The sequence below is a fragment of the Falco biarmicus genome, chromosome 14 (assembly GCF_023638135.1).
Source record: "Falco biarmicus isolate bFalBia1 chromosome 14, bFalBia1.pri, whole genome shotgun sequence".
NCBI classification, from domain to species: Eukaryota; Metazoa; Chordata; class Aves; order Falconiformes; family Falconidae; genus Falco; species Falco biarmicus.
In genome coordinates this window covers 7513067-7537315 of record NC_079301.1, presented here as the reverse complement: position 1 = coordinate 7537315, position 24249 = coordinate 7513067, and the positions used below count along the sequence as shown (strand labels likewise).

Genomic DNA, 24249 nt, shown 5'->3' with positions numbered 1-24249 from the left:
CAGCGCACAAACACCAAGAGCCTCTGGATGTGGTCCCCTGGGTCTCCTGCAGATTTACATTGCCATGAGCAAGTATATACAGCTGCAACAGCCGCTGCCTAAAACGTAGGGGCTGGCAATAGCATAGAATGGTTGGAGTTGGACAAGATCTTAAAGATCATCTAGTCCCAAACCCTCTATTGTGGGCAGGGACACCTTCCACTAGCCCAGGTTGCTCAAAGCCCCGTCCAACCTGGCCTTGAGCATCTTTGCCAGGGTTCGAACGTGCATTTGATAAAAGTAATCCATCCCATTATTTTACTGCTACATGCCAAGGAAGCAACTGGGCTGCAATATGCACGTGGTAACTGGCCTCCATTTCTCGGTGATAAAAGCACGTGGCCATGGGGGCTCCAGCAAAGGAGCCTCGGCCCAGCCAGGCACTGCAGCAGCTCGGGGCTGCTCTCAGCGGTGAAGGCAAACCACAACCTCCAAACAAGTTGCGCAGGGAAGACCCTTTGCAGAGCATCCCTTTTACAGAGAGCTCATTTAAACCCACAGACACACATGGCATCACAGGGCTACAGGTCAGGCCCAGGGTTAGTGTCACAACGAGACACTGCAGAGGGAGATGCAGTCTTGACCGGGGAAAAGGGGTCTATCGCCTTCAGATAACCCTCACCTCCTTCCCACCAGAGAGAGGGAATTAAAAAACCCAACGATCTTTTAGTCTTACTTTTCTGCGCCTTTCACCAAAGCAATTTCATCTGGGGAAGAGGAGATATAGGAGTATTTGCGTTCTGGATGTCCTATCAGCCCGTCCATCTGGTCTGCTTCCTTGATCTGAACAGTGTGGCACAGGCAGAGGGCTCGCAGGAACAGCTCCTCACGGCTCTGGGCAGGAGGGAGGGAGGGCTCATTGCCAGCTCAATGCCATGCACCGAGCCCACCTCGCAGCGCTTGGTTGTGATTTTTGTGGATGCATCTTAAAACAAAAAAATGAACACCCCCTCCCCGCCTTCTGCTGTACGTACCCAGCCAGGAGCTGACCACAAAACCCTAAGTCATCAACATGCAGATTTCTCACCTTTTCTGCTTTGCCATAATATTTTAGGGGTCCATCAGTCTGAGAGAAGCCATCCATCTCCGAAATGCAGTCTTTGTAGTTATGCCCATCTATGCAGCACTCTATGAACTCCATGCTGTTTTCTGTCAGGGTCCCAGTTTTGTCTGTGAAGACGTACTCCACCTAGAAGCAAACAGGCAGGCTGCCTCGCTGCACCCCAGCCCCATGTGCCTGGGAAGGAGCCCCCCAGAAACAACGAGGCTGGGGTGGTTTAGTGCATCTGTGCCAATGCTGAAGAGTACGTTGCTGCTATCCTAAACTGGCGCCCCAAAGATGCGAATGCCCCACAGGAGTTACACCACTATGTAGTTCTACTACTTTGCTCCTCAGAGTAGCTCCTTTGTTTTCAGCCCATTGCACAGGTGGCAGGAGGCAGCTCCTGAAGACTTAAAAATCTGTTTCCAGGCTCTGTGTGTTCCCCTCACCCTCTTTATTGGGTCCTTTGCTATAGCTCCTAGCACTCATATAGCTGCTGCTGCAGGTTTGCTGCCTCCTTTGGGGGATTTCCATCTTGGTGCTGTATTTGAATTAGGTAATTGCTACTCTAAGTATTTATATATTTATGTTAAAGCAAAATAAAAAGCAGGAGGCACTACACCTCTCTCCCGGTGCAGATAAGAAAGGGAAGCCTGAGCTGTCTAATTGCCCCAGCAAAGCCAGCAGCAGCGTGGCTGCACGTGCATTGCGTGCCCAGAGAGATGGCTGGGCAGACATTTTCATTAATCCTCGAAAAGACAGGATTTTTAATTTTCAATTGAAGCAGCGAAAGTAAACCACCCTGACATGCAGAGAGCTGTGCCTGATATTCCCCAATATGGAAACAATTGGCGTGACCCAATTCCTGCTCTTTCATGCACTATTTATAACCTTATCCGTTTCGCAGAGCAAGTAGAATCACATTAAATGGAAAGTGCCACCAAACCGGCTGAAGCTCTGCCCTGAGGGGACCGCAAGGGACTGCCACAACAAGGGTTCCTATCAGAGAGGATGTTCTTGTTCACAGTTTCATCCAAGCAGATTCAAACAGAGCGTGTTCTGACCTGCCCAAGCTCTTCGTTCAGGTCTGAGGTGTTCACCAATGCTCCCTCCTTTATTTCTTCATCATACATCTCCTTGTCCCAAGAGATGAAGAAGGAGCCCAAGAACTTCTGCATCTCTACTGTAACATACATGGAGACTGGGATGATGAAATTGAAGAGGACCATGAACGACAAGAAGTCTGTGAACATCCGCAAGACCTGCCATAGAAAGAGGAGAAGACGATGCAGTCTGTGCCCATCAGGTGTAACTCAGGAGCAGTTTACAGCAACACCTCTGGGGTTTTAGGCAGCTTTTCTTCCAAGGTTAAATAGAAAAAAAAAACCCAACGAAATCTGAAAACAAATACAGCTAAGATACAGGGCCAAATTCCACCTTCCTTTCATGCAGATAAATCTCACTGTCTTCTGCAGATCGACAAGGGTATAATACAAGGGTACATCTCACCGCTTCACAGTGACCAAAATTATGTTTTATTCAAGTATATTCCTCTTAAGCATATACTACTACATTCTGCTCATTCTGATCTCGGGTAACTAGAAACAAGGAGCAAGTGGCTTGAGACCTGTCAAGCTATGGTGAGGGTACAACTCATGCAGCGACACTCCCGTAAGTCCTACTCAATGATCCATCAAATAACTGATTTCTACACACTCACATTCACTCTTTCAGGCTTGACTGCCCATGTCTTGACAAGTTTAAGAAGCTGGTTGACATGGCCTCAGTTTGAGTTTACCTACTCAAAGCTGAAAGATAGCTCGAGTTCAGATAAGGATCCACATCAAATCAGCTGCTGCATTTCTAAAAAATATAGTATTTATTTATGCTTCGTCCCGCTCCACGCAAGCATCGCCTTGCACAAGCACGAGAGGCAGGAAAGAAAGGCAAACAGCACTCGAGACAAAGGAAACGACAGCACTTCCAGTGAGCAAACAGGGCTCTCAGGGCTAGCAGCAGACACTGTAGATTAAATAAAACCCTCAGAATAACAAAGCCGGAGGAGGCACTGAAATACAAATCCACTCACCTTGAATGTGTCTCTCTCTTTTTTAGTCTTTTCATTGTACCAAGGCTCATCATTAAATGGATTACTCTGCCAGACGTATTTCAGAGTTGTGCACACAGTAGCCTTGCTCAATAGGATGCACAAATACACTATCAGGAAAGCATTGATAGATCTGAAAGACAGGTTTCTCTTTAAAATTCTTGCAGCTATTATTATATAGAAAATGACACAAATAAGCAGGAACAAGACTTCCTTACTTTAAGAAGGGAATGTTTTTCTGTTAATACAGAACAAGTGCTTTTGACACTGTAGATATTCAGGGTCAGTTCATATATTTTAACAATTCTTAACTTTGTTTTTAAATAAAAAAAAGCTACTAAATGATACAGCTTCTTGAAAGATATGCTTAATCAAATACACAGATTTTCTATGCAATCAGAGAGCATCTGAAACAAAAGGCAGCAGATTAGGGGATTATTTCTGTACATGTCATCCATAAAAAAAAACAAAAAAACAACAGCTTTTACCATTTTTTTGCTGACTATAAATACTCACTTTTCTACAGCAGACCGTTTCTGAGATTTCCCTTGGTAGTTCAAAGCCATTTTCGTTTCCATTCCAGTATAGACTGCAACTCCTACAGGGTATTAAAGCAGGGCTCATAAGGGACTCGCAGCCCCGGAGGGACCCAGCTCGCACTTAGCCATGAGGGGCATTGGTGGTTACATGAAACTCGAATCCCAGCTGAAGAAAAAGGCATTACCCAAGGACTGTTCAACTACAGAAACCTCTGAGGCTGCTAAGTAATGTAATTGCACATATCCCAGAGCACTGAGCAGGAGCCTACGGATCACATACAGTCAGAAAAAACATCAGTCTTCTGTAACAGCCGTCACCCTCGATCACTAGTGTCTGGGACAGTGATCCTAGCGCATGTTTTCAGCAAAGGATTTGGGAACAGCTGCCTGCTCTTTGTATCTCAGGTAAAAGGAAAAGCTTGCTCAGGTGTATTAACACGCCCTGCACTCGGCCACACCGCAGGTATCACCAGTATCTCCTAATGTCACCCTGTCAACTTTGCAATCAGCTTGCATACCAAATCTAACTGTGGAGCCCAGGCAGGCAAGCTGTAAGGAAGTATTTTCCCTCGACAGGTTGAGTGATGAACATCTACATTTGTCATTATTTATCAGAACTATTTAAATAAATAAAATAATAACAATAATAACTGTTCACCATAAATCTTCTTGGTATTTTTGAGAGTAGCACCTTTCAGCAACAGGTTTTCAGGACCCAAAGACCTAAACATAAAAGAAATTATTGTATCACTTAAAGAAAATTCAATCTGCCTTATAATTTAGACCCAGAGATAGATTATAAAGCTAAACAGATGGTTTTTAGATCTGATTACTTGTTTTGTATGTTAAATTGGGCATTGCTTAAATTTAGTTTTCTATTTATATACTTTTATATCTATTCCATTTTACACAGACTACCCTTGGTGCTCAAAGTTTCAAATTTAATGGGGGATTACCAGTAAGGCTCTTGAGGAATAAGTACAAAATGTTCAGATCTAATATGTTCCAGCGCTTACATAAAAAACTGATTTTAAAAGCACTGAAAACCTGTCCATTCCAGCACAGTCGATTAACGCCACCAAAGCCGATGGGTTATTTTGCTCCCGGCTGTACTTTTGTTTCTCTTCAAAACCCCACTCATGACTCTGTTGCTTCTAGAGTCCAGGTAGAACCAGCACAGCATGAAACACAGCCAGCACTGCTCTGGTGACAGCCATCTGGTTTTGATGACTTATAAATGTTATTTATTTTTTTTCCCCTGAAACACTAATTGATGTTTAAGTTTCTAGTTTCCTTCACAGAATGACAGAATGGTCAGGATTGGAAGGGACCTCTGGAGATCACCTAGTCCAGCCCCTGCTAAAGCAGGGTCACCTGGGGCAGGCTGCACAGAGTCACGTCCAGGCAGGTGTGAATGTCCCCAGAGAAGGAGACTGCACAGCCTCTCTGGGCAGCCTCTCCCGGGGCTCTGCCACCCTCACGGTAAGGAAGTTCCTCCTCGTCTTCAGAAGGAACTTCTTGTGCTGCAGTTTGTGCCCTTTGCCCCTTGTCCTGTCGCTGGGCACCACTGACAGGAGCCTGGCCCCGTCCTCCTGGCACTGGCCCTTAAGATACTTGCAGACACGATGGGATCCCCCCTCAGCCGCCTCCTCTCCAGGCTGGACTGGCCCAGCTCTCCCAGCCCTCCCACACCAGGGAGATGCTCCAGTCCCCCCATCATCTTCATAGCCCCACACTGGCCCCTCCCCAGCAGCTCCCTGTCTCTCTTGAACTGGGGAGCCCAGCACTGGACCCAGCACCCCAGATGTGTCTCACCAGGGCAGAGCAGAGGGCAGGGTCACCTCCCTCGACCTGCTGGCCACGCTCCTCCTGATGCACCCAGGGTCCCACTGGCCGCCTTGGCCACCTGGACACACTGCTGGCCCATGGGCAACTTGCTGCCCACCAGAGCTCCCAGGCCCCTCTCCGCAGAGGTGCCCCGCAGCAGCGCAGCCCCAACTCCATTGGGTTCCTCCCTGCCCAACCCTCCAGCCTGCCCAGGTCTCGCTGAATGGCAGCGCAGCCTCTGGGGTATCAGCCGCTCCCAGCTCTGTACCATCAGCAAACCTGCCCAGGGTGCTCTCTGTCCCTCATCCAGGTCACTGATGAATACCAGTATTTTGCAATTGCTTTGTAAATTTGTTTCCCATCAGCAGGGGAGGACATTACTGGCAGTTCCCGCATTGCTTCCCCAAGAGGGGCACTAACATATCACCGGACAGCAGAAGGGAGTAAGTGGAGATGTTAACTATAAGCCTCCCTCAACAATGAAATATTTGGAATGGTTAAAGAAAGACATTTCCTAATGATGGCAGCACAAGTTCAGGTTCCTGAAATTCAATGCAGATACCCAACCTCCCTCTCCGAGGAGGGTCAGCAAGATTGCTGCAAGACCAACCTGGCTACGGGCTCCTGGTTACTTCTGTAGATGATAATTCTTCCAACAAATCTGCAATAGAGGTATGAAAAACTTGCATTACAAACACATTATAAAGAGCTACTACAAGCATACTAAAAGAAGTCATTGGCAGGAGATGGAAGCAAACATGTAAGCAAGTGCATTTGAGAGTTTAATGCTTCAGAAAGGTGGCTGTGCTCAGGACAGGGAGAAGCCACACCCCCCCCCAAAAGCCAAGGGTGTCCCCCAGGTGCCACCTACCAGCAGGGCAGCAGCAGCACCTGACCGTGCCTGCGGACTCCAGCACATCCCTATTACAGCATGCAACACACCCCAACGAACCTCCTTCAAGGGATGCTAACAACAAAGACCGCTTACTCCTGGAAATCATTTGGCCCGATGCATTTTAGCTGGGAGGTAGAGTGCCCTAAGAACAGGCACATGGACTGTTGCTACAGCTGAGCTGACAAAAAATAGCTCATTACACCATGACGAGTGTTACACGGGGGAGGTTTTGCTGCAAAGAAACCGAGCCCTGAAGAAATGTGGTGTCAACTTTGCCATCCTCATATTCAAGAAGCCCGGCAGCTTCTTGCTGCCTGGAGAAACCTTTTGGGCTCTGACAAAAAGAGAAAGCCCTTCGCTTTGCTGAACTGTAAATGATTAGATCCCCTAACTGATGGTGCTCAGGTGTCTGCAGGGAGATGACACCGGGCAGGGGCAGCAGACTCACTTGTAGAGGTCAGGCTGTGGCTGTTCGCACTCGATTGTGGCTGTGAGGGAGTCAATGGCTTCATCCGTACAGAGCACAGTGGTATCCCGCACTGCATAGTGAGTCTGGACAGAGAAGCACAGGCAGAATCACCACGAGCCCGCAGCACCACCACCCATCCCCAAGTTTTTTACCCCATTACTTTAAACACCACTGTGCAAAGGCTTGTCAGCACCAGCAGCTCACCCAAGCCCTCGCCCTGCTCCCACACAGCAGCTGAAGCATCTCTCAGCGAAAGACTGAAGTCAATAAGCTTAAGAGAAACCAGAGCAGGAAGGAGCTGCTGTATGTTTGTTCAGTAAGGTGTGCACCAAAAGCAGAGCATCTTTGGCTTCTCTGCAGGGACTTGCTGCCACCCCGGCTGGGGTGGGGTGGGGGGGTGCTGCAGGTGCCTCCAGGGCAAAGGGGCTCCCGGGGACCACCTGCCTGCCCGCTCCTGAAGGTAATTAGACACCAGCTCCAGCGCCCAGGGATCAGTCGGAGTGCTGGCAGACTCCAAACTATTTTTAGCAGCTGCTGCTGCAAAGGTTCATCTCTCACAATTAACTGGAAACCGTGAAGGATCTGCTCGCTGCCTTCCAGGCTCTATTTATAGGAGCTGCTCAGAGCTCCAAGTCACGGCAGGCTGCTCAGCAAGCTGCCTCAATCCATCTTCATAAACAAATTCATTAAAAAGCTTCCTCCACTCCTTACATTTGCATTCCCCTCCTTGCACATCCCGGGAGGAACTGTTACGTTACACATGCTGCAGTCACGACATTATAAATACCCACCTTCATGTCATTTTGGTAGCCTGCCTGGCTTTTCGTATTGAAAGCAGACACACAAACACATACACACCTCTGGTATAAATCACAGCTTTTGTGAAACAACTCAAAACTTCCTGCAGTGCCCAGTACCAAACCCAACCCTTGCGCGGGGTTTTGCATCCACTGCTCCTGTCACCATGGACACTGTGCAATTACTGAGTGACCCTTCAAAGCTGCCTCCTAATCAGTTCCACGATCTTTACATCCTCAGTCCTTTAGCACACTTAGAAAGCACATGTTCTTTTAGATACCTATGACCAAAGATGCATACTTCAAAGACAGAGCCCTGACAAAATCGCCTTCGTGGTTCTGCTCCACTTTCACTTAACCAGGCATCTTTCCCATACCTTGACCTGACATGCCCCAAATACCAGAAGTGCAGATGAGGTTCTGTGGGTACCTGAATGTGCTCCCCTCGCCCTCCTTTTGCAGCAAACCCTGGTTCCTAATGTCAGACCCATATCCCCAATCACCACTTGCTTTTCTACTCCTTCTCCCCCTTTCAAACTCATCTTCATCTCATCAAGAAACAGGAGACGGCTCCCAGTCACCTACAGGAACCCAGAAAACAAGAAAAACACACCACAGTGCTCAATATAGAAATTCAGCATTGCACTTACAGACTTCAAAAGTTAGTAAGAGCCAAGACTCTGCAAAAGTTATGTAAACTCATGCATATAATACACCTGACACAAAGAAGCAATTGCCTGTTTAACATGGTTATCTATTTTTAGCCTCAAGCCACTTCAAAGCTCCACTCCTCCTCACTAGTGGAACCAGTACGGTGTACCAGCACTGCATCAGCTCCTACACAAGATTTCCAGTACCGATTAACAGCCACCCGTAAAAAGACGAGCCACAGAGCCCATACAATACAGACCAGATTGCCAATGGCATCCCACTGACTTCAGAGTGTGCTGGAATGAATCATGTCATCTGAAAGGACCTTCCAATCTTACTATTGCAGTTGCTGCTATTTGTATAAATATTTATCAAACACAAGTGCAAACAAATGTTTATGTCTTCTGATGCATATAAGTTTTCCTGTTGTTGTTGCTGTTTCTTTCCCTAGTTTGGGGTGTGTGAATGAAGAAAGAAAATAAACTGGAGATTCATCTTGAGCAAGACTAGTATTAAATTTCACTGCTTGATTCAGGGAAAAGGTGAAAAAAACCCAAAAAACAGAAGCAATGTTTTTCTCATGCAAGTGAAAAAATCCCCAAATTAATGTAGACATACTGCCTCAAAAAGTCCCCAGTCTCACTGGAAAAACTCAGTTTAGTAACAGACACGTCAGCAGGTACTGGAAAGGGAGCCAAAGCAGCTGCAGGCACTGTTTTACTAATGCACCAGACCTCGCAATGTGCAGCTGGAGCAGGAAAGCACTACCACTTTCCCACAATGGGCAATAAAACAGCAAAGCCGTATCAATAAACATCGATACAATGTGGGGCAGCGCCAGTAGAAATGGCTGTTGGGAGACAAAGTGGAAACAAACAATCCCCAGAGGGCTTCCATGCCCCCTGCACCCATGCACTGGGAGCAGACAGAGGGAAGAGCTGTTAAATACAGCCACGGGGATCGGCTCTGCAGGAGCATCCTCCAGTTAAGCACATCCCACCCCGTTCAAGCACTGGCTTTAGTGGTAGCTCCAGGCATCCAAGTACCCCTGAGCACTGCCCCATCCATCCCCGTCACCTTGAAATTGGACTCGCCATCGAGACTCGCTGTAGTGACGTAACAGGTCCCATCAGTGCTGCTGGAGGCCAAAAATATCAAGTCACAGGGGAAGGTCTCATCCGCTTTCACTTCTACTATGTCTCCAACCTGGAAGAAAGGAAACATCTACATGAAAAGCCCTCTCAGTTGTTATTAGATAGTCACAGATTTAGCTTCTCTCAAAGCCTAGCAGAGAGCGTCTTGGCTAAAAGGGAAAGCAGGCTTCAGGAGGTGCACAGGTCCCTGAGCATCACTCCACAGCCCAAAGGGTTGATCCAGCCCGGCACCAACTCCCAGTGCCCACATGGCATGGTTAGTATTTATGTCTCTGCTAAATCTCGATGGAGCAAGAGACTGTACTTGTCTGAAGTGCAGTGTGATAAATTAACGTCAAAGCTAAGCGTACTTTCCTGGTGTCCTTGGGAGATTTGGAAATAGAAGAGGACTGCCTGTCCTGGAGAACTGCAAAATGCTGACAGATCTGTCAGTTGTCAGCCCTGGTATGGCTTTTGCAAGACAGCTTTTCAAAAGCAATAAAAAAAAAAAAAGCAGCAGCATCACTCCTTAACCAGGAACGACTCTCAGAGCATCTCATCTGAAAGCGAGCTCACTGGGGCAGCTCTAACCGCAGTACATCGCTCCTCCCCTGCTCTTGTCTCCTTACCACATACCCTCGTGTTCCCATCGGCTTCAGCGATAACCACACGCAAGTTCTCTGTTAACAGTTACCTTGATTTTCTCACTCTCCTTCTGCACTTGCTTTGCGTTTTCGACAATGAAGACATTGCTTTTGTTCACTTCGTTGTCAGCTCTGTGCCTCAGCCAGTCCTCATATCCCTGAGCACACAAATACAGGCAACACAAACTCGTAACGCAGTAAATTACCGAAAGAGAAAGAGTAGGGACAGAGATAGGGACAGGTTTAAAAAATGAATAAATTAAGCAGTCCTTAGAACTCCTTCATGCCTGACAAAACATCAACCAGAGTAGCTCAGGATGAATCAATTTATTTTAAAAACTTCATATGCATATTTGACAGATTCATAACCGATTAAAATAACACACAAAAATAATCTATATGCAGCGCATGCAACAAGCAGCTGAACTACTGTAACATGTTTCTATTATTCTCAGCGTTGGCAAGAAGTGGCTGATAATATGACTAATACCCTTAGCACCCCGCAACTCTTTCCTATGGTAACGCAGGATGAGACTCTTCCTCTTCAGTCTTTACTGAAAGAATAAAACATTCAGATTTGAAGCAGATGGCTTTTACTCTAGCACTCCCTTTCTGGCCCCTGAAGAAGAAACTTCTTTTATTATTCAATCCTTCTGTAGAGGAAATTTTAAATGGCACATGTGCGTACGATGGGAGGAAGGGCTTTTAACACCGCAAGAAGATGAGAAGTGCATATTTTCACGGCTAGCTGAGTGGTTGAACAGAACCTGTCCTTTCCATTTACCAACACCAGAGCAGAGTGTGAGCTATATTTGGAGCACATCTCTGCGAAGACTCAGACAGCATTTCTAAAAAGAGAAGAAAAATTCAAGTAAAGCCAGAACTACAGTAGTAACCTTTACTGACCCTCGTGGCTTGCTTACAACGGTACATATAGAGATGCTTTACATTGTCAAAAAAAGAGAGAGCAATAAATAACCACACTCAACATGCAGCCTCTCTTGAAAAGCACCAGTACATGTCTCACCTTCTGAGAGGGCTTCACCAAACCTACCAGCCCATTTTGGTGACTTTTGAGTATATTCAGATACACGCTCATCATTTTCGCTACTGCATGTCTTAAAGAGCATCTTCCTCCCCCCACGCTGACACCTGTACCTGTTTGATAGCTGTGACAGTGATGACAAAGAATAGCGGGAGGCCGCTTGTCACCGGGCTGGTTGGGGTGTCCACTATCACCTGCAGAGAGAAAAAATGCACTGCTGACAACTGGCTTCCAGGCAGCAGAAGAATCAAAAACTCTGGTAACGGGGGCAAAAGGGTGCTCATCCCACCGGGGGTAAGGCACAGGCCAGCAGGGGAGGAAGGGGCACACGAGAATGACCAGCACAGGCATCCCCCGGAGTGCTCTCCTCCATCATGAGGGGACTACACCACCTCCTCCCGAGTACCATGGGATGTCCTCAGGTGGGAAAATCCCTATCAGAAGTAGCTCACAGCCTAAGTCTGACCTTGCTCTAGTGGGAAACAAAAGCCTGGATGAATGGGCTGCTGGGGACAGGCTGTATAAACGCAACTACTCACGGTGCGGGTGCCAGCAAGCCTGCTCCCACCACGGGGTGTGCTGGAGAGGACCGAGGCAGGGGAGGGGAGTGGGGCAGAGGCAGCAGCACAGAATCACAGAACAGCTGGCATTGGAAGGGACCCCTGGAGATCACCTAGTCCCCCCCTGCTAAAGCAGGGTCACCTGGGGCAGGTTGCACAGAGTCACGTCCAGGCGGGTGTGAATGTCCCCAGAGAAGGAGACTGCACAGCCTCTCTGGGCAGCCTGTCCTGGGGATGTCTCCCTCACGGTAAAGAAGTTCTTCCTCGTCTTGAGACGGAGTTTGCTTCATGCATTTCTGAAGCACAGGAAAATCCACCCTCGTCTCCCACTAAGCCACAGGAGGGGTGCTTCTCCTCCTTGGCATGAAGACTGGGCACATCTGAACCCTAAAACGCAGCCGGTTGTAAGAGGGAGACCAGTACCAGTCGCCCTGAGCCACTGACACTCCGAGGTTAAAAGTAACAGGCATCAGCCCAAATTACCTATAAAATACATTGCATAACGGAACAGGAATATTTAAATAGAACAGAAATCCATACTTTGTCTTTAAACTCTCAGATCTGGAGCTCAGAGCACGACTCGAGCACAGCGACCGACTGAGGGCCTCAGGGGGACGGCTGGATCCTTCCCAAGCTCAGTGCGGTGCTCCAGCCAGCACCGCGGCAAAGACCAAGCCCCTTCCATCGTTCATCAACTGTGCCATGGCTTGGCCCGAGGGGCAAGAACGGCAGGACAGGTTCGTAACCGGGACGGAATAACGTAAGAGTAGGACAAGCTACAGCCCTGCCCCACCTTCCGAACCACGGCACACACCACCGGCAGCTTTTCCTGCTGTGCCCAGAGCAGGAGAGGCAGATGGTGAAGCTTGTGACAAAAGGGACAGGGAAGCTCAGCAGAAAGGCTTTGTGTCCCCACAAAGGGACTCTGTTTCCCTCCGCTTGTTTGCGCTTCCCTGGCACGCTCACCAGCAGCATCTGTATATTTATTGTTTCAGGCTGCCCGTAAAATGCTGCATTAAGGACAGGACTGCTCTTACCGGCTGGAAGCTACGTGGAAATTTTTAACTCTGAAATATTACCCTGCAGTACCGGACCCAGAGAGAGAAGAGCCAGAAGGTATCCAAGTGGAAGAGATATGCCGCAAGCAGCAGCCAGGTAAGTGGTGTACGAGTTAAGGGGCATGAGGGTAAACCAAGATAAACACAACAAATATTTCCAGGGACACAAAGCCCTGGCTCAATCAAATGAGTGTAAAATGTTTACAAGCAGAAAGCCTGGCAGAAATCAGACCTTGGAGGAACAACCTTGAGTGATGGTGGTGCCAAGCGTCACAAGGACATGCAGCACGTGGGACGGCCATGCACTGGGGTGGCATCATTGCACTTTAGGCTGGTCAGCCAACAGTTCTCTTGCAAAAACCTGACAGATCCTGGGAATACAAGAGGAACTTTGGCTTTTAGCTGAGAAGGGCAAGGGAGAGGACCTCCTGCTGCCCAGCAGCAGTTTTCTGCAGTGGGCAAGATGTAGTTGCATTGAGTTTGTTTAAACAAATCATACGATTTCTGTCCACACAAATGCTGTACTATAGATGTATGAATGCAAATATTAGATGAAGTCCCCGGGATAACTCATTTATGTATTTGGAGAAGGCACTCCCCGCACATCCCATGGCTGGATACTGCTCTTCCCATTCATGGCTGGTGGAAAGCTGAAGGACACACGAGCAACGAGCCAGAACATCAAAGGCAGATTCCTTTGAAGCTATTTTTGAGCTGGTTTAGGACTTAAACAGTTTAATTTGGATCCACTTAAAGAGTGACAAAATCCTCCTGTTACTTAATGGCTTCTTCCTAACTCATTGTTTAGGAGACTGAAGACCACAGTACAGAAGTCACCTCCATCAATCAAAAGGGACATTTTTCATTCCTGGAACCTCCTAAATTAACTTACATCCATCAGCTTGGCCTGTCTACAAACACACTTGGACTATGTTTACCCTGGGCCAGTCCTTTCCATCAGGAGTTTACTCAGTTTCCTTTGAGTGTTGCAATAGACGACTCAAAGAAACAGCTATTTGTATCCTGTTAGTGTTCTAATATGTGTGCTACATTTAATACAGGTATTTTCTCTCTCCAAAACAAGAGCGGAATTTGGAGGAACAGACATTTTGATAAAGGGTTTCAGCAGCAGGTAGAGCAGGGGCACCAGGCAATTCCCCAAGCGCCGGGATGCTTCACTCCTCATGCAGCACATAGGGCAATTCCATTAATTTGAAGTAATGTAAAGATAAGCACCAACATTTAAGCTATAGATGCCACTTATCAAGGTATAACCCTTGGGATTTTAAATGAATGGAGTAGCCCTGAATGCTTTTTTAAGGCAAGTGACATCTCCAGAACAACAAGTGCCCGGGGGCAGTCGGTTACTCTATACAGCAGCAAGTATATTAGCGCTGTCAGGTCGGGTTTTGTTCAGTTGCGTTTGTTCTTCGTCTAATAAAAAGAGCACGAGTGTTGCTCCCTTATTTCAGAGGTGCTAACAGAATAAAACCAAGGAGAAACAGCCAGTCTGTTCCCTCACCTGCATACACCTGTGCCTAAAATGTGTAAAGTAGCTAAACTGCAATGTTTTTTTTTAAGTATAATCAAGAATATCCCATGTTCTCCATAGCCAGAGGTTCAATAGATAAAAATGTAATACCGCATCACTAAGTGGCCAACTACACAAAAAGGACATCCCGACTCCAGGGCATCACTTCAGTTCAAGGCAAATTACAAATTCAGTCTGACAAAATGGAGCAACGCCAGCGAAATCAAGAGATGGAGGCGAGCCAGCTGATGCCGGGGTAAATTGGCCTTTCATGTAACACTGCCAGGAGGAGCCATCAACTGCCGTTATCTTGGGATCCCCCATTTCTGCAGCAGCCACCAAAATGACTACAAATCGTAACTTTTACTGTAAGGATAAAACATTTCAGGCACTCGTCTTTTAAACACGCAGCCTAAAAAGAGTGATACCCCAGACCTGAACCACCAAAACCCCGGAGAAGTCATCTAACAGCAGGCTGTTTGCCGTAGCTGCACAGCAACATTTAATGTGCGGGGGCAGAGTTTTGATGCCTATTTTCAGCCCTAGGGCAGGCTGTCTGCCGAGCCCCAGGCTGAGGATTTATAAGGCGAATAAATGCACTGCAGCGATTCTCCCAAACTCCCTTCGCCCCAATGCATTTTGACAGCCTGCTTTTCTTGGTTGACAGAATAGAAAATGAGTATTCAGATCTGCTCCTTAACCAAAGCCACAAAGCAGAGCAGAAGAAGTTTGCCCATGTATAAAATTTGCTATTTTGTCTGTGCAGAGCAGCTTCCTGAAGCTTCATGTTCCCAAAGCCTATGTGGTGCATCCTCTGAATATTCCTCAGTCCGGCCTCTCTTATCCTGCTTGCCTTGAAACTCGCTAAAACTAAGATATACAAGTATCTTATAACTTGGGAAAATTCAGCTATGTAACAGCAGAAGTAAAGGTGACAAAAAACTAGATCTCAGTTCTGTAGCACCAAACATATTTTCACCAGTTGACTGATGTTAATGGTTAAAGAGTTAAAATGCTTTTTTAATTGTTTCAGCAGTCATTCACATGCCACAGGCCCAAATATTTTAATTGTTCTTATGCCCTGGGTGGTGTACCAGAATTATAACACAGCTTCCAACAACAAACCACTTATAAGCAGCAACAGAACCAGTTCTGAACCTCAGTTCTTGTTCAAGCTGTGTCTACCATCAGTACGTAAATAAAACCCACCCTCCGCATCAAAGCTCTTACCTGCACGAGGAAGATGATGAGGAAGTAGAAGTTGGCAATTCTTCTAAACTGCTCAAAAAGGTTCTTCGGGAGGAAGTTCCAGAGGGTGTACTGCGGGGAGAGAGGGAGGCTCACCGACAGACCGAGGCACCACGCTGACTGGGGACTAGAGCTACAACATGGGAAGCATGTGCACCAAATAAGAAAGGCATTTTCCCTCGAACCCAGCAAGGAGCACCCCAGCGAGCTGCCTGAGCAGCCCTGGCGTGCTCCCAGCAGAGATCCAGGTCCCTGCTTTAAAACCAGGGGCACAGTGCAGCTGGGTGCTGAGATGCCACTGAGCTCCTGCTTCACCTCCGAGCTCCGTCTCTCTCCACTCGTTCATTGAACACCTGCAAGTGTCTCACAGCTACATGGGAGGGTTTGTTTCTTTGCTTTAAAATCGGCGACTATTTCTCTTTGGTCAAGATAACCCACCTACATGGCTGAAGACGGTAAAAGGGTAAAATAAGATAAAAACAACAGGCTCTGTTTCAGCAGACAACTTCTAGACAGGCATTTGCAGAGACGTGATTTCATGAAAACATAATGCACAGTGCAGCGATTTATATTTTTTTCCAAACAAATTACAATAACCAGCTTCTTCTGTTAAAAAAAAAGCCATGTTCCCAATACAAGTTTGTTATTAGGTTGTGCTTCATTACCATTTTAAAAAGGCTGCCAAATCATTTACTTTGGAAAACATGTAGAATTTAAGAACAACATGGAAAATAAAGGGTCTAATATCTGATCTTTCAGTCTGCCTTGAATAAAAAAAGAATAATAAAGCAGCCAAGTCCAATGTCCACTTAATTACAAAAACAGACTAGTCAGGTAAGAAGACTCCCTGTCTAGCAAATAGAAATGGGAAAAGAGAGCAAGGACACAATATTCGAAAATAAATCAGGGTAGATTTAAAATTAGTGCTAAAACAAACCATTTGTCGGAGAGGAAAAGGAACAGAAATGAGGAAGGTGTCCTCTCTGAAGGACCCTCTTGCATGCCAGGGAAACGTCAACGGGAATGCCACACAAATCAAGCACAGCTAGACTTAAAACTTTTCCCCAATATAAAGTCAGACAGCACAGGCATATAAAATCATATAAGACCCAAGCTGTATAAAAAAAAAAAAAAAAAGAGGGGAAAAACCCCCTTACAGCTCAAGTGAAGTAAGACCAAAGCCTAACTATGCTGAGCATCATGAATCCTAACCAATGTGTTATGTATCCAGCTGTGCTGACAATATGGGATGCCACTTGTTTGATATTTTACTGGAATCTGCTTCAATTCTTTCGGAACAACTTCATAAATGTCACGGAAAAAAGCTAAGCAGAAGGCAGATGGGTGTCATGCAGTTTTCCACCATAAACAAAAGCTGCATTAATACAGTATGAATGTTTCCCCTTTCATCCAAAGGGATAAACAGAGCATGGTTATTTTTGTCCTATCTCAAGAGAGAAAAATCCCATGGAACAAGAACAAAACAAAAAAAAAATTAAAAATAGGGGAATAGTATTTTTCTCTCCATTTATAAAATAATCCCCGCTCCCGTTTGCAAATCCGAGTTGCTGTTGCCTCACGCCATATTACGCTTAACCTGTCCTTTCTTCCCAAAGGGAATGCCAGAAAACAAAGCAAACCGAATCCAAAAAACTACAAACACCCCCCCCTCAACAATGACACATCCATGTGCTTTGCTCACATCCAGCCTAGAAGAAAGGAACTTGTACGCACCCCCACTGGACTGATAGGAAGAAAGAGAGCCTAACAGTGAGACTGGAGCTGGGGCGTGAGGTATGGACCTCCGCATGCAAAGGGACCTTTACATCCATCCTTGAGGAATTCAGAGGTTCTCACTTTCAAGAACAACCATCAAATAAAGCCAGGGTGAACGTACGAGCAGGGAATACATGTGCACGATGCACCTGGACAAGCGGAGCAAGCTCACCTTGGAGGAGACAATCCTGTTGTCGCAGAACTTCTGTGCCACGTATGCATCTGTTTCCGAAACTGGACGGTGCCCCACCACCACGGTGCGTGTACCGACCCGCTTCTCTTCCCCAGCACACTGTTGGGGCAACCAGGAAAGGGAAAAATTAGCTTTTAGCTCAAAAGAAGTCAAATATTTATATTAATAGCTTCCAGCTTCTGAAAGCACAGTGCTGTTCATTGGAAATAAAGCAGCTGGAACTTCAAAAATTCACTTCTTTGCCCCAGCAAAAGCACAGAGAACGAAGAGGCACATGTAAGGTCATTTAGCAAACCCAAAGCAGTGCCGAGCCTGCAACCTGGGGTCCTCAGTGCTGCTCAGCCACTGGCCCACCAGGACCACAGCCCATCCCACACTCCACCAGGACAGGTCACCGCTCACGTCCCCCACACTCCTGCCCTAAGCAGGATGGCTGCTGCCCATGCCTGGCAGATGGGCGCAGGCTGCAGGTAATTTTTCCTTCTTGAAGGATACACCTTTATCAAACACTTCAGTTCATTAGGAATATAATTGATTTTCCACACATCTCTTCCTAGTCCCAACCTGGAGAATCCTTCCGTCTTGGGTTTGTACAGTGGCTCCAGGCTCTACCCAGGACACCACAGAGGATGATGGAATCTGCACCCTCCCTTACACTTGCTCTCCTGTCAAACCCTCAAGTCCACCTGACACATCTCACGATCACACTGGTGCCTGCAGACTTGGGATTTAGCTTTAAAAAAAAGCATACTTTTGCTATTTTAAAGTCTCCAATAAAACCAGAAACAATGAAGCAGACAGTTGCACATCGCAAACTCCTCAAAAAGACATGCAGGGTGTTGGGGATGCCACCTTGTCCTGTTGGGGTTGTATTTTAAAGCAGAATGAGATGTCACAAGTGAATGCTAACCTGGCGTAACGGGGGCTCAGCGACTGCCCCGCTGCTCCGCAGCGGCCCGGGGAAGGATGAGGGGAACTGCAGCAGAACCAACTCAGACAGGGGAAGCAGAGCAGCTCCACGGGAGGAGAGCATCCCTTACACAAAGTCATGAGAGATGCTTGTGACTGGCAACACGGGGCTCTAGCAGAGACCCCCATCCCCACAGCCCTTGCAGGCTTCCCAGGGGAGGTCCTGGTGCCCGGCAAATTAAAGACAGATCCTTCCAATCCAACAGACAGCTTTTAAAATAGTGCCTAGAAAAAAAGGTAGTCAAATACACTGAAAGTAACAGTGCTCTTAAACGTAACTCTTAAATATGAAATTTCCAACTTTCTGTCACTTTGTTTGAAAACATCTGTGAACTGGTGACAAGGCAGCGGCAACACAGGTCCCCACAGCCCTGGGGAAGGCTCTTGGGTGGAGGGGACAACACCACAGCCTCTGTTCCCACCAGCTTCCAGCTCCAGGCTGCTCCACACGCACGAGATTCTCAGTGGATGAGAAAAGTTTATTTTTAAAAGATATGCAAATGTGCAATAGTTTAAAAATCAGCTTTTCAACCTGTCCAGGTTCCACCTTGCAGGTAACAAAGTGTGCCTGCCACAGCTGCTGGTGGCCAAGCCCAGAGACTGGGATGGCACTGGGAAGCGTTTTGCAAGGTCAAACTTAAAATTATAAAGTGAATTTGAAATGCCCACTAAGAGTGGATGCGGTGGAGGGGGGGGGGGGGGGGGGGGGGGGGAAGTGGTCTTAGGCTAGGCTAAGGTTTTTTTAGAGTTAAAGTTCTGGATTTTGAAACATGACCAGAGAAGACATTCGTCACTGTTCACGGTTCAAGGGCATTAGCAGGCAACAGGGCTGCTAAAACACCAGCCGATACTGCTCCTACTCCACTCAGTCTCATTAAACCTCAACCTTACAGCTTACTTGCCTTCAAATCCCACCAGGGCAAGTGACGGTGCAAAAATGCCCAATTGCTATCCTGTGTCTGCTGCCCAGCGTGGGCTCAGCCCGCCGCCAGCGGACACTCCTGGCGTGCCCAGGACCCAGCTCAGCACCCCGGCTGTCTGAAGGGCTGGCTGCAGGCAGCTCATCAAGCTGCAAGCAAAACCCAGCTAGAGAAGAGGTGCTCTGAAAACAACCACACTGTGACAGCAAGGCCCAGCGACTAACTACTGCTTGGGAAAAGTGTGAAAACAACACATGCACACCCCCAAAACAACATTAAAACATAAAAATCTGAGCCAGCCCTATTCATGTACCTGGACCAGCAGCAACTGTATGGATGTTGCACCAGGAGTGGGATCTACCTGAAGAAAGCAGAAGCTCTTCCTTCCCCCGTTCCTCACCCGTATCCGCAGCATCTTTAATTAAAGAAGTGCTTTCACACCATGCCTAAACCCAGTTTGGTGTGCTGACCACTCTCGCTACAGCCATCCTCAAACCTCCAGCGGCTGACGTAGAGCAGAAGCAAGCTTCTCACACCACTGCAGGTGTCCCTGCACCCCCGGCCGCAGAGCCAGCAGCACCCACCCACCCGCCCGCCCCCCGGCACTGTGCACACCCCCACGGGGCACGGCTGGCTCCCCAAGCTGAATGCCACCACCCCAGCGCCCTCCCAGCCTCGCCGCCACCGCCTGCAGCAGCGATCAGCACATCTCAGCTGGAAACCAGACCCAGGAAAGGCTCCCCGCTGTAATCTGCCGTGCTACAGGGGTGGCAGCCAGCCTGCACCCCAGAAGCGAGAGGCAGAACCGTCATCCACACCAGCGCCGGGGAGCAGAGGCAGACTGTCCCCAAGGCTGAAGCCTCCACCGTGTCCCCAGGCAGGGGCTGGAGCCAGGCGTGCCTGGTGAGCATCCGTCCAGCACCGGGAGGAAAGCAGAGCTTCCCCCAACGCTGCCGGCAGGGCGGTGGGAAAGGGACAGGGTGAGGGTTTGCCGAACACACGCATCGGGCATGGAAGCAACAAAAGCTCTGGTTAAAACATTCCTGGAAAAATATACGCAAGTCTTTACTCTGCAAGACTATCTGTAGTTAGGCATGGGAAACCTGGAGGATGTGAAGCCCCAGAGCAGAAGACAACCCAAGTCCCAGGTGTGGGGTGCTAGCTGACCAAGCCCCACTGAGTTATCCCCACCAAGCCCTAGGCGGGCTGTCACCCCTCAGCTCCTCCTCAGTTCTTTCTGTGAAGCATCCCCTACAAAGGTGACAGCAACCCCGCAGCAGGGCCCTCCACAGGGGCAGCAGAGGAAGAAGTCCTCGCTCTCTGGTCTAACTGGACTCCCACCACTCCCAGCATTTCATTTCCCATTCCCTTGACCACCCCACGGTGTCACACCATCATGCAGCTACACAAGCAGCTGGAAGGCCTCATACCACGTCTCTCTCTTTTTTCACCTCCCAGAAAGCAAGCGCACACTACGACGATGCCCACAGTGAGAGGCATTGGCTCAGCTCGGCAATTAAAAGCTCTTATTTTGACACGCTCACCTTCAATGGCTCGCTGGGCTGCTAATAGATTGCCAAGTCTTAATAACGGCTCTCAACGGAGACTTAAGAGGAGATTTAGGGAGTAACTGCCAGGCTTTTGGGAAAATTATAAAATATGCAGATTAGCAGAGAGAGGATTTAGATGACTTTTCCCAGCCGCCTTTCATCAAAAATTTTAATTCTGATGGAAAAAAAAAAAAAGAAAATATTACTTGGAAACAATTCAAACAGCTGCCTCGCTGCCTGGTGGGGTTTTGTAAAGCCCATGGTCCACAGCGCAGGCGTCAGCTGGTGTAAGCAAAAGCCAGAGTTCTTGCTGCTGTTTAGAGCCAAGCCTGACAAAAGGATTATTTAAGAACATAAACAATTGCATTCCCCCCATATGCACTGTATCACCTCCCTCTGCCTGAGGCGCGATGCTCGCAGGAGCGCTGGGAGAGCCAGAGCTATCGGTAGGGATCAGCGGTGTCAGGCTGGCCTCGGGACCGCACCGTGGGAAGCTGCGCTGCATCCCCCCACCAAACCATGAGGATCTGGGGATGCTGGCAGGCCACCCCAGTCCCCTCTCTGCCATCCCCTGCCCCAGCAACCCAGAAGAGCTCCCAGAAGCTGGCAGACACGGCACCCTGGGGCACACCGCACACCCCAGGAATCGAGAGGAGGGAGGGAAGGAGGTATTTTTGAGAAGAGCCACTATCCTGTTTGCATTATTTGAACACCAGCACCAGAAATGCAGGTCTGTCCTGCAGCATTCCAAGCTTCACTCAAGGCTCCTGTTCCTCTCCTCCAGCACCTAACCAAGCCCATCAGCGAGTTAATCTTTCAGCAAAGCATCCAAACCAGATTGCTCCTGAAGGAGCTCAGCTGGAAGACAACAGCCAGACAAACACAAATCATAGGAGATAAAGATGAGGCTAGCGAAGCTGTTCTGCCAGGAGCATCTTTCCAAGCTGGCAGCTCACTATCTATCCCCGCTTCCCACCTCGGGCAGGACCAGGTGCCCAGGCTGCAGTAATAAATAACCACACTGTCGCCACCGATGCGGACACGCACGCTCTGCTGCACGCACGGCGGGGCACGGTGCTGCTGCAGTACAGCCTTCCTCGTACCACAGTGAAATTCAGATACAGAACATATTTCTGTTAAATATTTTGATGCAACCCAACCTTCCCGTACTTTCAGCTTTGTATAAAGCCCACTTACTGCCAGACAGAGCAGTTCTGAAAAGAAGGCATTAGGAATAATGGCTATTTTCTTATGCTGTCCAAATTCAAAAAGACCATCTACACATATCAATATGCCCACGGAAGGTCACCTGAGGCTTGGCATTTTGCTATAAACTCTTCTTTGAGGAGTTAGGAACAGGCATGATGTGAAGGCATCAGACCAGGGCTAAACATACCCATGGATGCAACTAACGACCCAACTTCATTGATGACTTGAAGCTGCTGAAGCATTACACAGAGATGGTGGAATTATGTTCGCAGCCCACAGCGCTCCCCAGATCCTTCACCCTGGTTTGGGTGAGCCTCCCTTTGTGCCTCTTTCCCCTTCCCATCTGTGCCCTTCTCCCACAGGGATGCCCTGGCCCAGCACAACAGCCACGCCACCCCGCCCCCTGGAGAGCATCATCTCCACCCACCCTCCCAAATATCTGGCTGTCCATCACAGCACCATGTACAGGACCTGGCCGGCACTTGATAAAAGTTGCAAACCTGGGTAAAAATTAGCAAGCCTGGGTAAAAATTAATGGAGTTAGGAGTTCAACAGGAGAGGTGAACCTGTACTCTGCAGCCGCTGTTGACAAGGAGCCACTCTAAGTGGGCTATTTCTAGGGCAGCTGCAAAACACAGTGTTTAATTATATCACCCATATGGAAAACAAATGTCTGCGCTACCTGCTGGCCCCATTTCCAGAAAAAAAACAAAAACCTAAAAAGCCCACCATTTTATTTACTAGTTTCAGAAAGCACCTAAACCAAAACTAACTAATCAAAAAAACCTCCTTTCATGTTTGCTGAAGATATCATCAAGCCACAAAATAAACACAAATAAGTCTTAGAAAAAAGATCTAATAAAAAACCACAGGCATTTAAAAAAGAAAGAAGTCATCTGCTAAAACCGGAGATAATTATACAGTACAAGTACAAGGCTCAAACATTTGAATGAAATCACAGCTTATATTAAATATATGCAGAAGAAAGATTAAATCACGTTACTTGGCTTAGATCTCATGAATAGTTTAAACTCTGATCACTTCCATATTGTTCCATTTATCATAAAAGCAGTAGAGAAGTCGACCTGATTTACAGAAAAAGCCTGCAAAAATAACACCACCTCCCAAAACAGCCTGTTCTACCTCCCATTGCACTTAGCCCCAGAATAACCAAGAAAAACACATCCACAGTTTTTAAAAGCCTCCGTAAATTTACCATAACCTCCCCAAATTGCCCAGCAGCCTCAGAAAGCTGCTCGGTACACCAGCCTCATTGCCCAACCGATATATTTTTAATTAAAGTTTTTCCTGCCAATTTTTCTATTATTCTTTATCCTTAGTCGTTTCTATGCAAGCACAGGTGATGCTTTGAGAAAAGCCTTAATAATCTAGCAGCTTGGCTATGCTTACCCTCACCGACCACATTTTTCGGCAGCTCTCCTGATTTACAGACAGAATTCCATCGATCGGGATCAACCCCTCCACTCTCCCATACGCCTGTGGGAATGGGTCAATAACATGCACAGTCCTCAGGAAAAAAACCAACATCGCATTTAAAATACTGAAAGGCCACAGGTCCAAAAGGAAGGGCTACGAGCACCGCTCCAAACTCACTTCCCACCGGAGAGGACTTCTGCTGCTCATCCCTAAGCAAAGGGGGAAGGCCGGTACCTCAAGAAAGCAAAAAGGTTGAAATTTAAACCATTATCCCTTCTCCTCTGTTGAGACTGAAGATCCTACTGGTAATTCAACCAGACAGAAGACAGCACCATGAAGGAGTGCCCTGGGGGGCAAGCTGGCTCTAGCCGAAGTGAGGTAGACATGCGAGCCCCCAGACCAAGCAGAATAACAAGCAAAAGAGGAGCCATGGGAAAAGGATCAATACTTTTTTAAAAAAAGAAAACCCATGGTCAACACTTGATAGGGCTCAACACCCAGACCTCATCCCTGGTCCCTGCTGGGGATGACAAAGCATTGGATGATGTGCTCCAGCAAAGCATCATTGACACCAGCCTTAACACAAGTCAAAGTACGTCCAGCAACATGA

General features: G+C 47.7%; 1 protein-coding gene across 8 annotated transcripts in view; it reads right to left on the bottom strand.

Moving 5' to 3' along the window:
* The window catches only part of ATP11C (ATPase phospholipid transporting 11C), a 60479-nt gene that overhangs the window by 24198 nt on the left and 12032 nt on the right, over positions 1-24249 (bottom strand). For 2 of the 8 annotated variants that reach the window (XM_056359386.1, XM_056359385.1), the window contains exons 1-14: positions 23613-23736; positions 17534-17653; positions 15568-15657; positions 11302-11382; positions 10194-10301; positions 9444-9572; positions 6898-7001; positions 6165-6215; positions 4386-4450; positions 3705-3786; positions 3171-3321; positions 2146-2343; positions 1067-1228; positions 716-873 (exon numbers count right to left, since the gene is read on the bottom strand). In XM_056359386.1, coding sequence (XP_056215361.1) covers positions 716-873; positions 1067-1228; positions 2146-2343; positions 3171-3321; positions 3705-3786; positions 4386-4450; positions 6165-6215; positions 6898-7001; positions 9444-9572; positions 10194-10301; positions 11302-11382; positions 15568-15657; positions 17534-17653; positions 23613-23627 — 1514 coding nt within the window. In that variant the 5' untranslated portion in view covers positions 23628-23736. Of the gene's footprint in view, positions 1-715; positions 874-1066; positions 1229-2145; positions 2344-3170; positions 3322-3704; positions 3787-4385; positions 4451-6164; positions 6216-6897; positions 7002-9443; positions 9573-10193; positions 10302-11301; positions 11383-15567; positions 15658-17533; positions 17654-23612; positions 23766-24249 lie in introns of those variants that run through there. The other 6 variants (XM_056359382.1, XM_056359387.1, XM_056359389.1 and 3 more) reach the window with 4 other exon arrangements.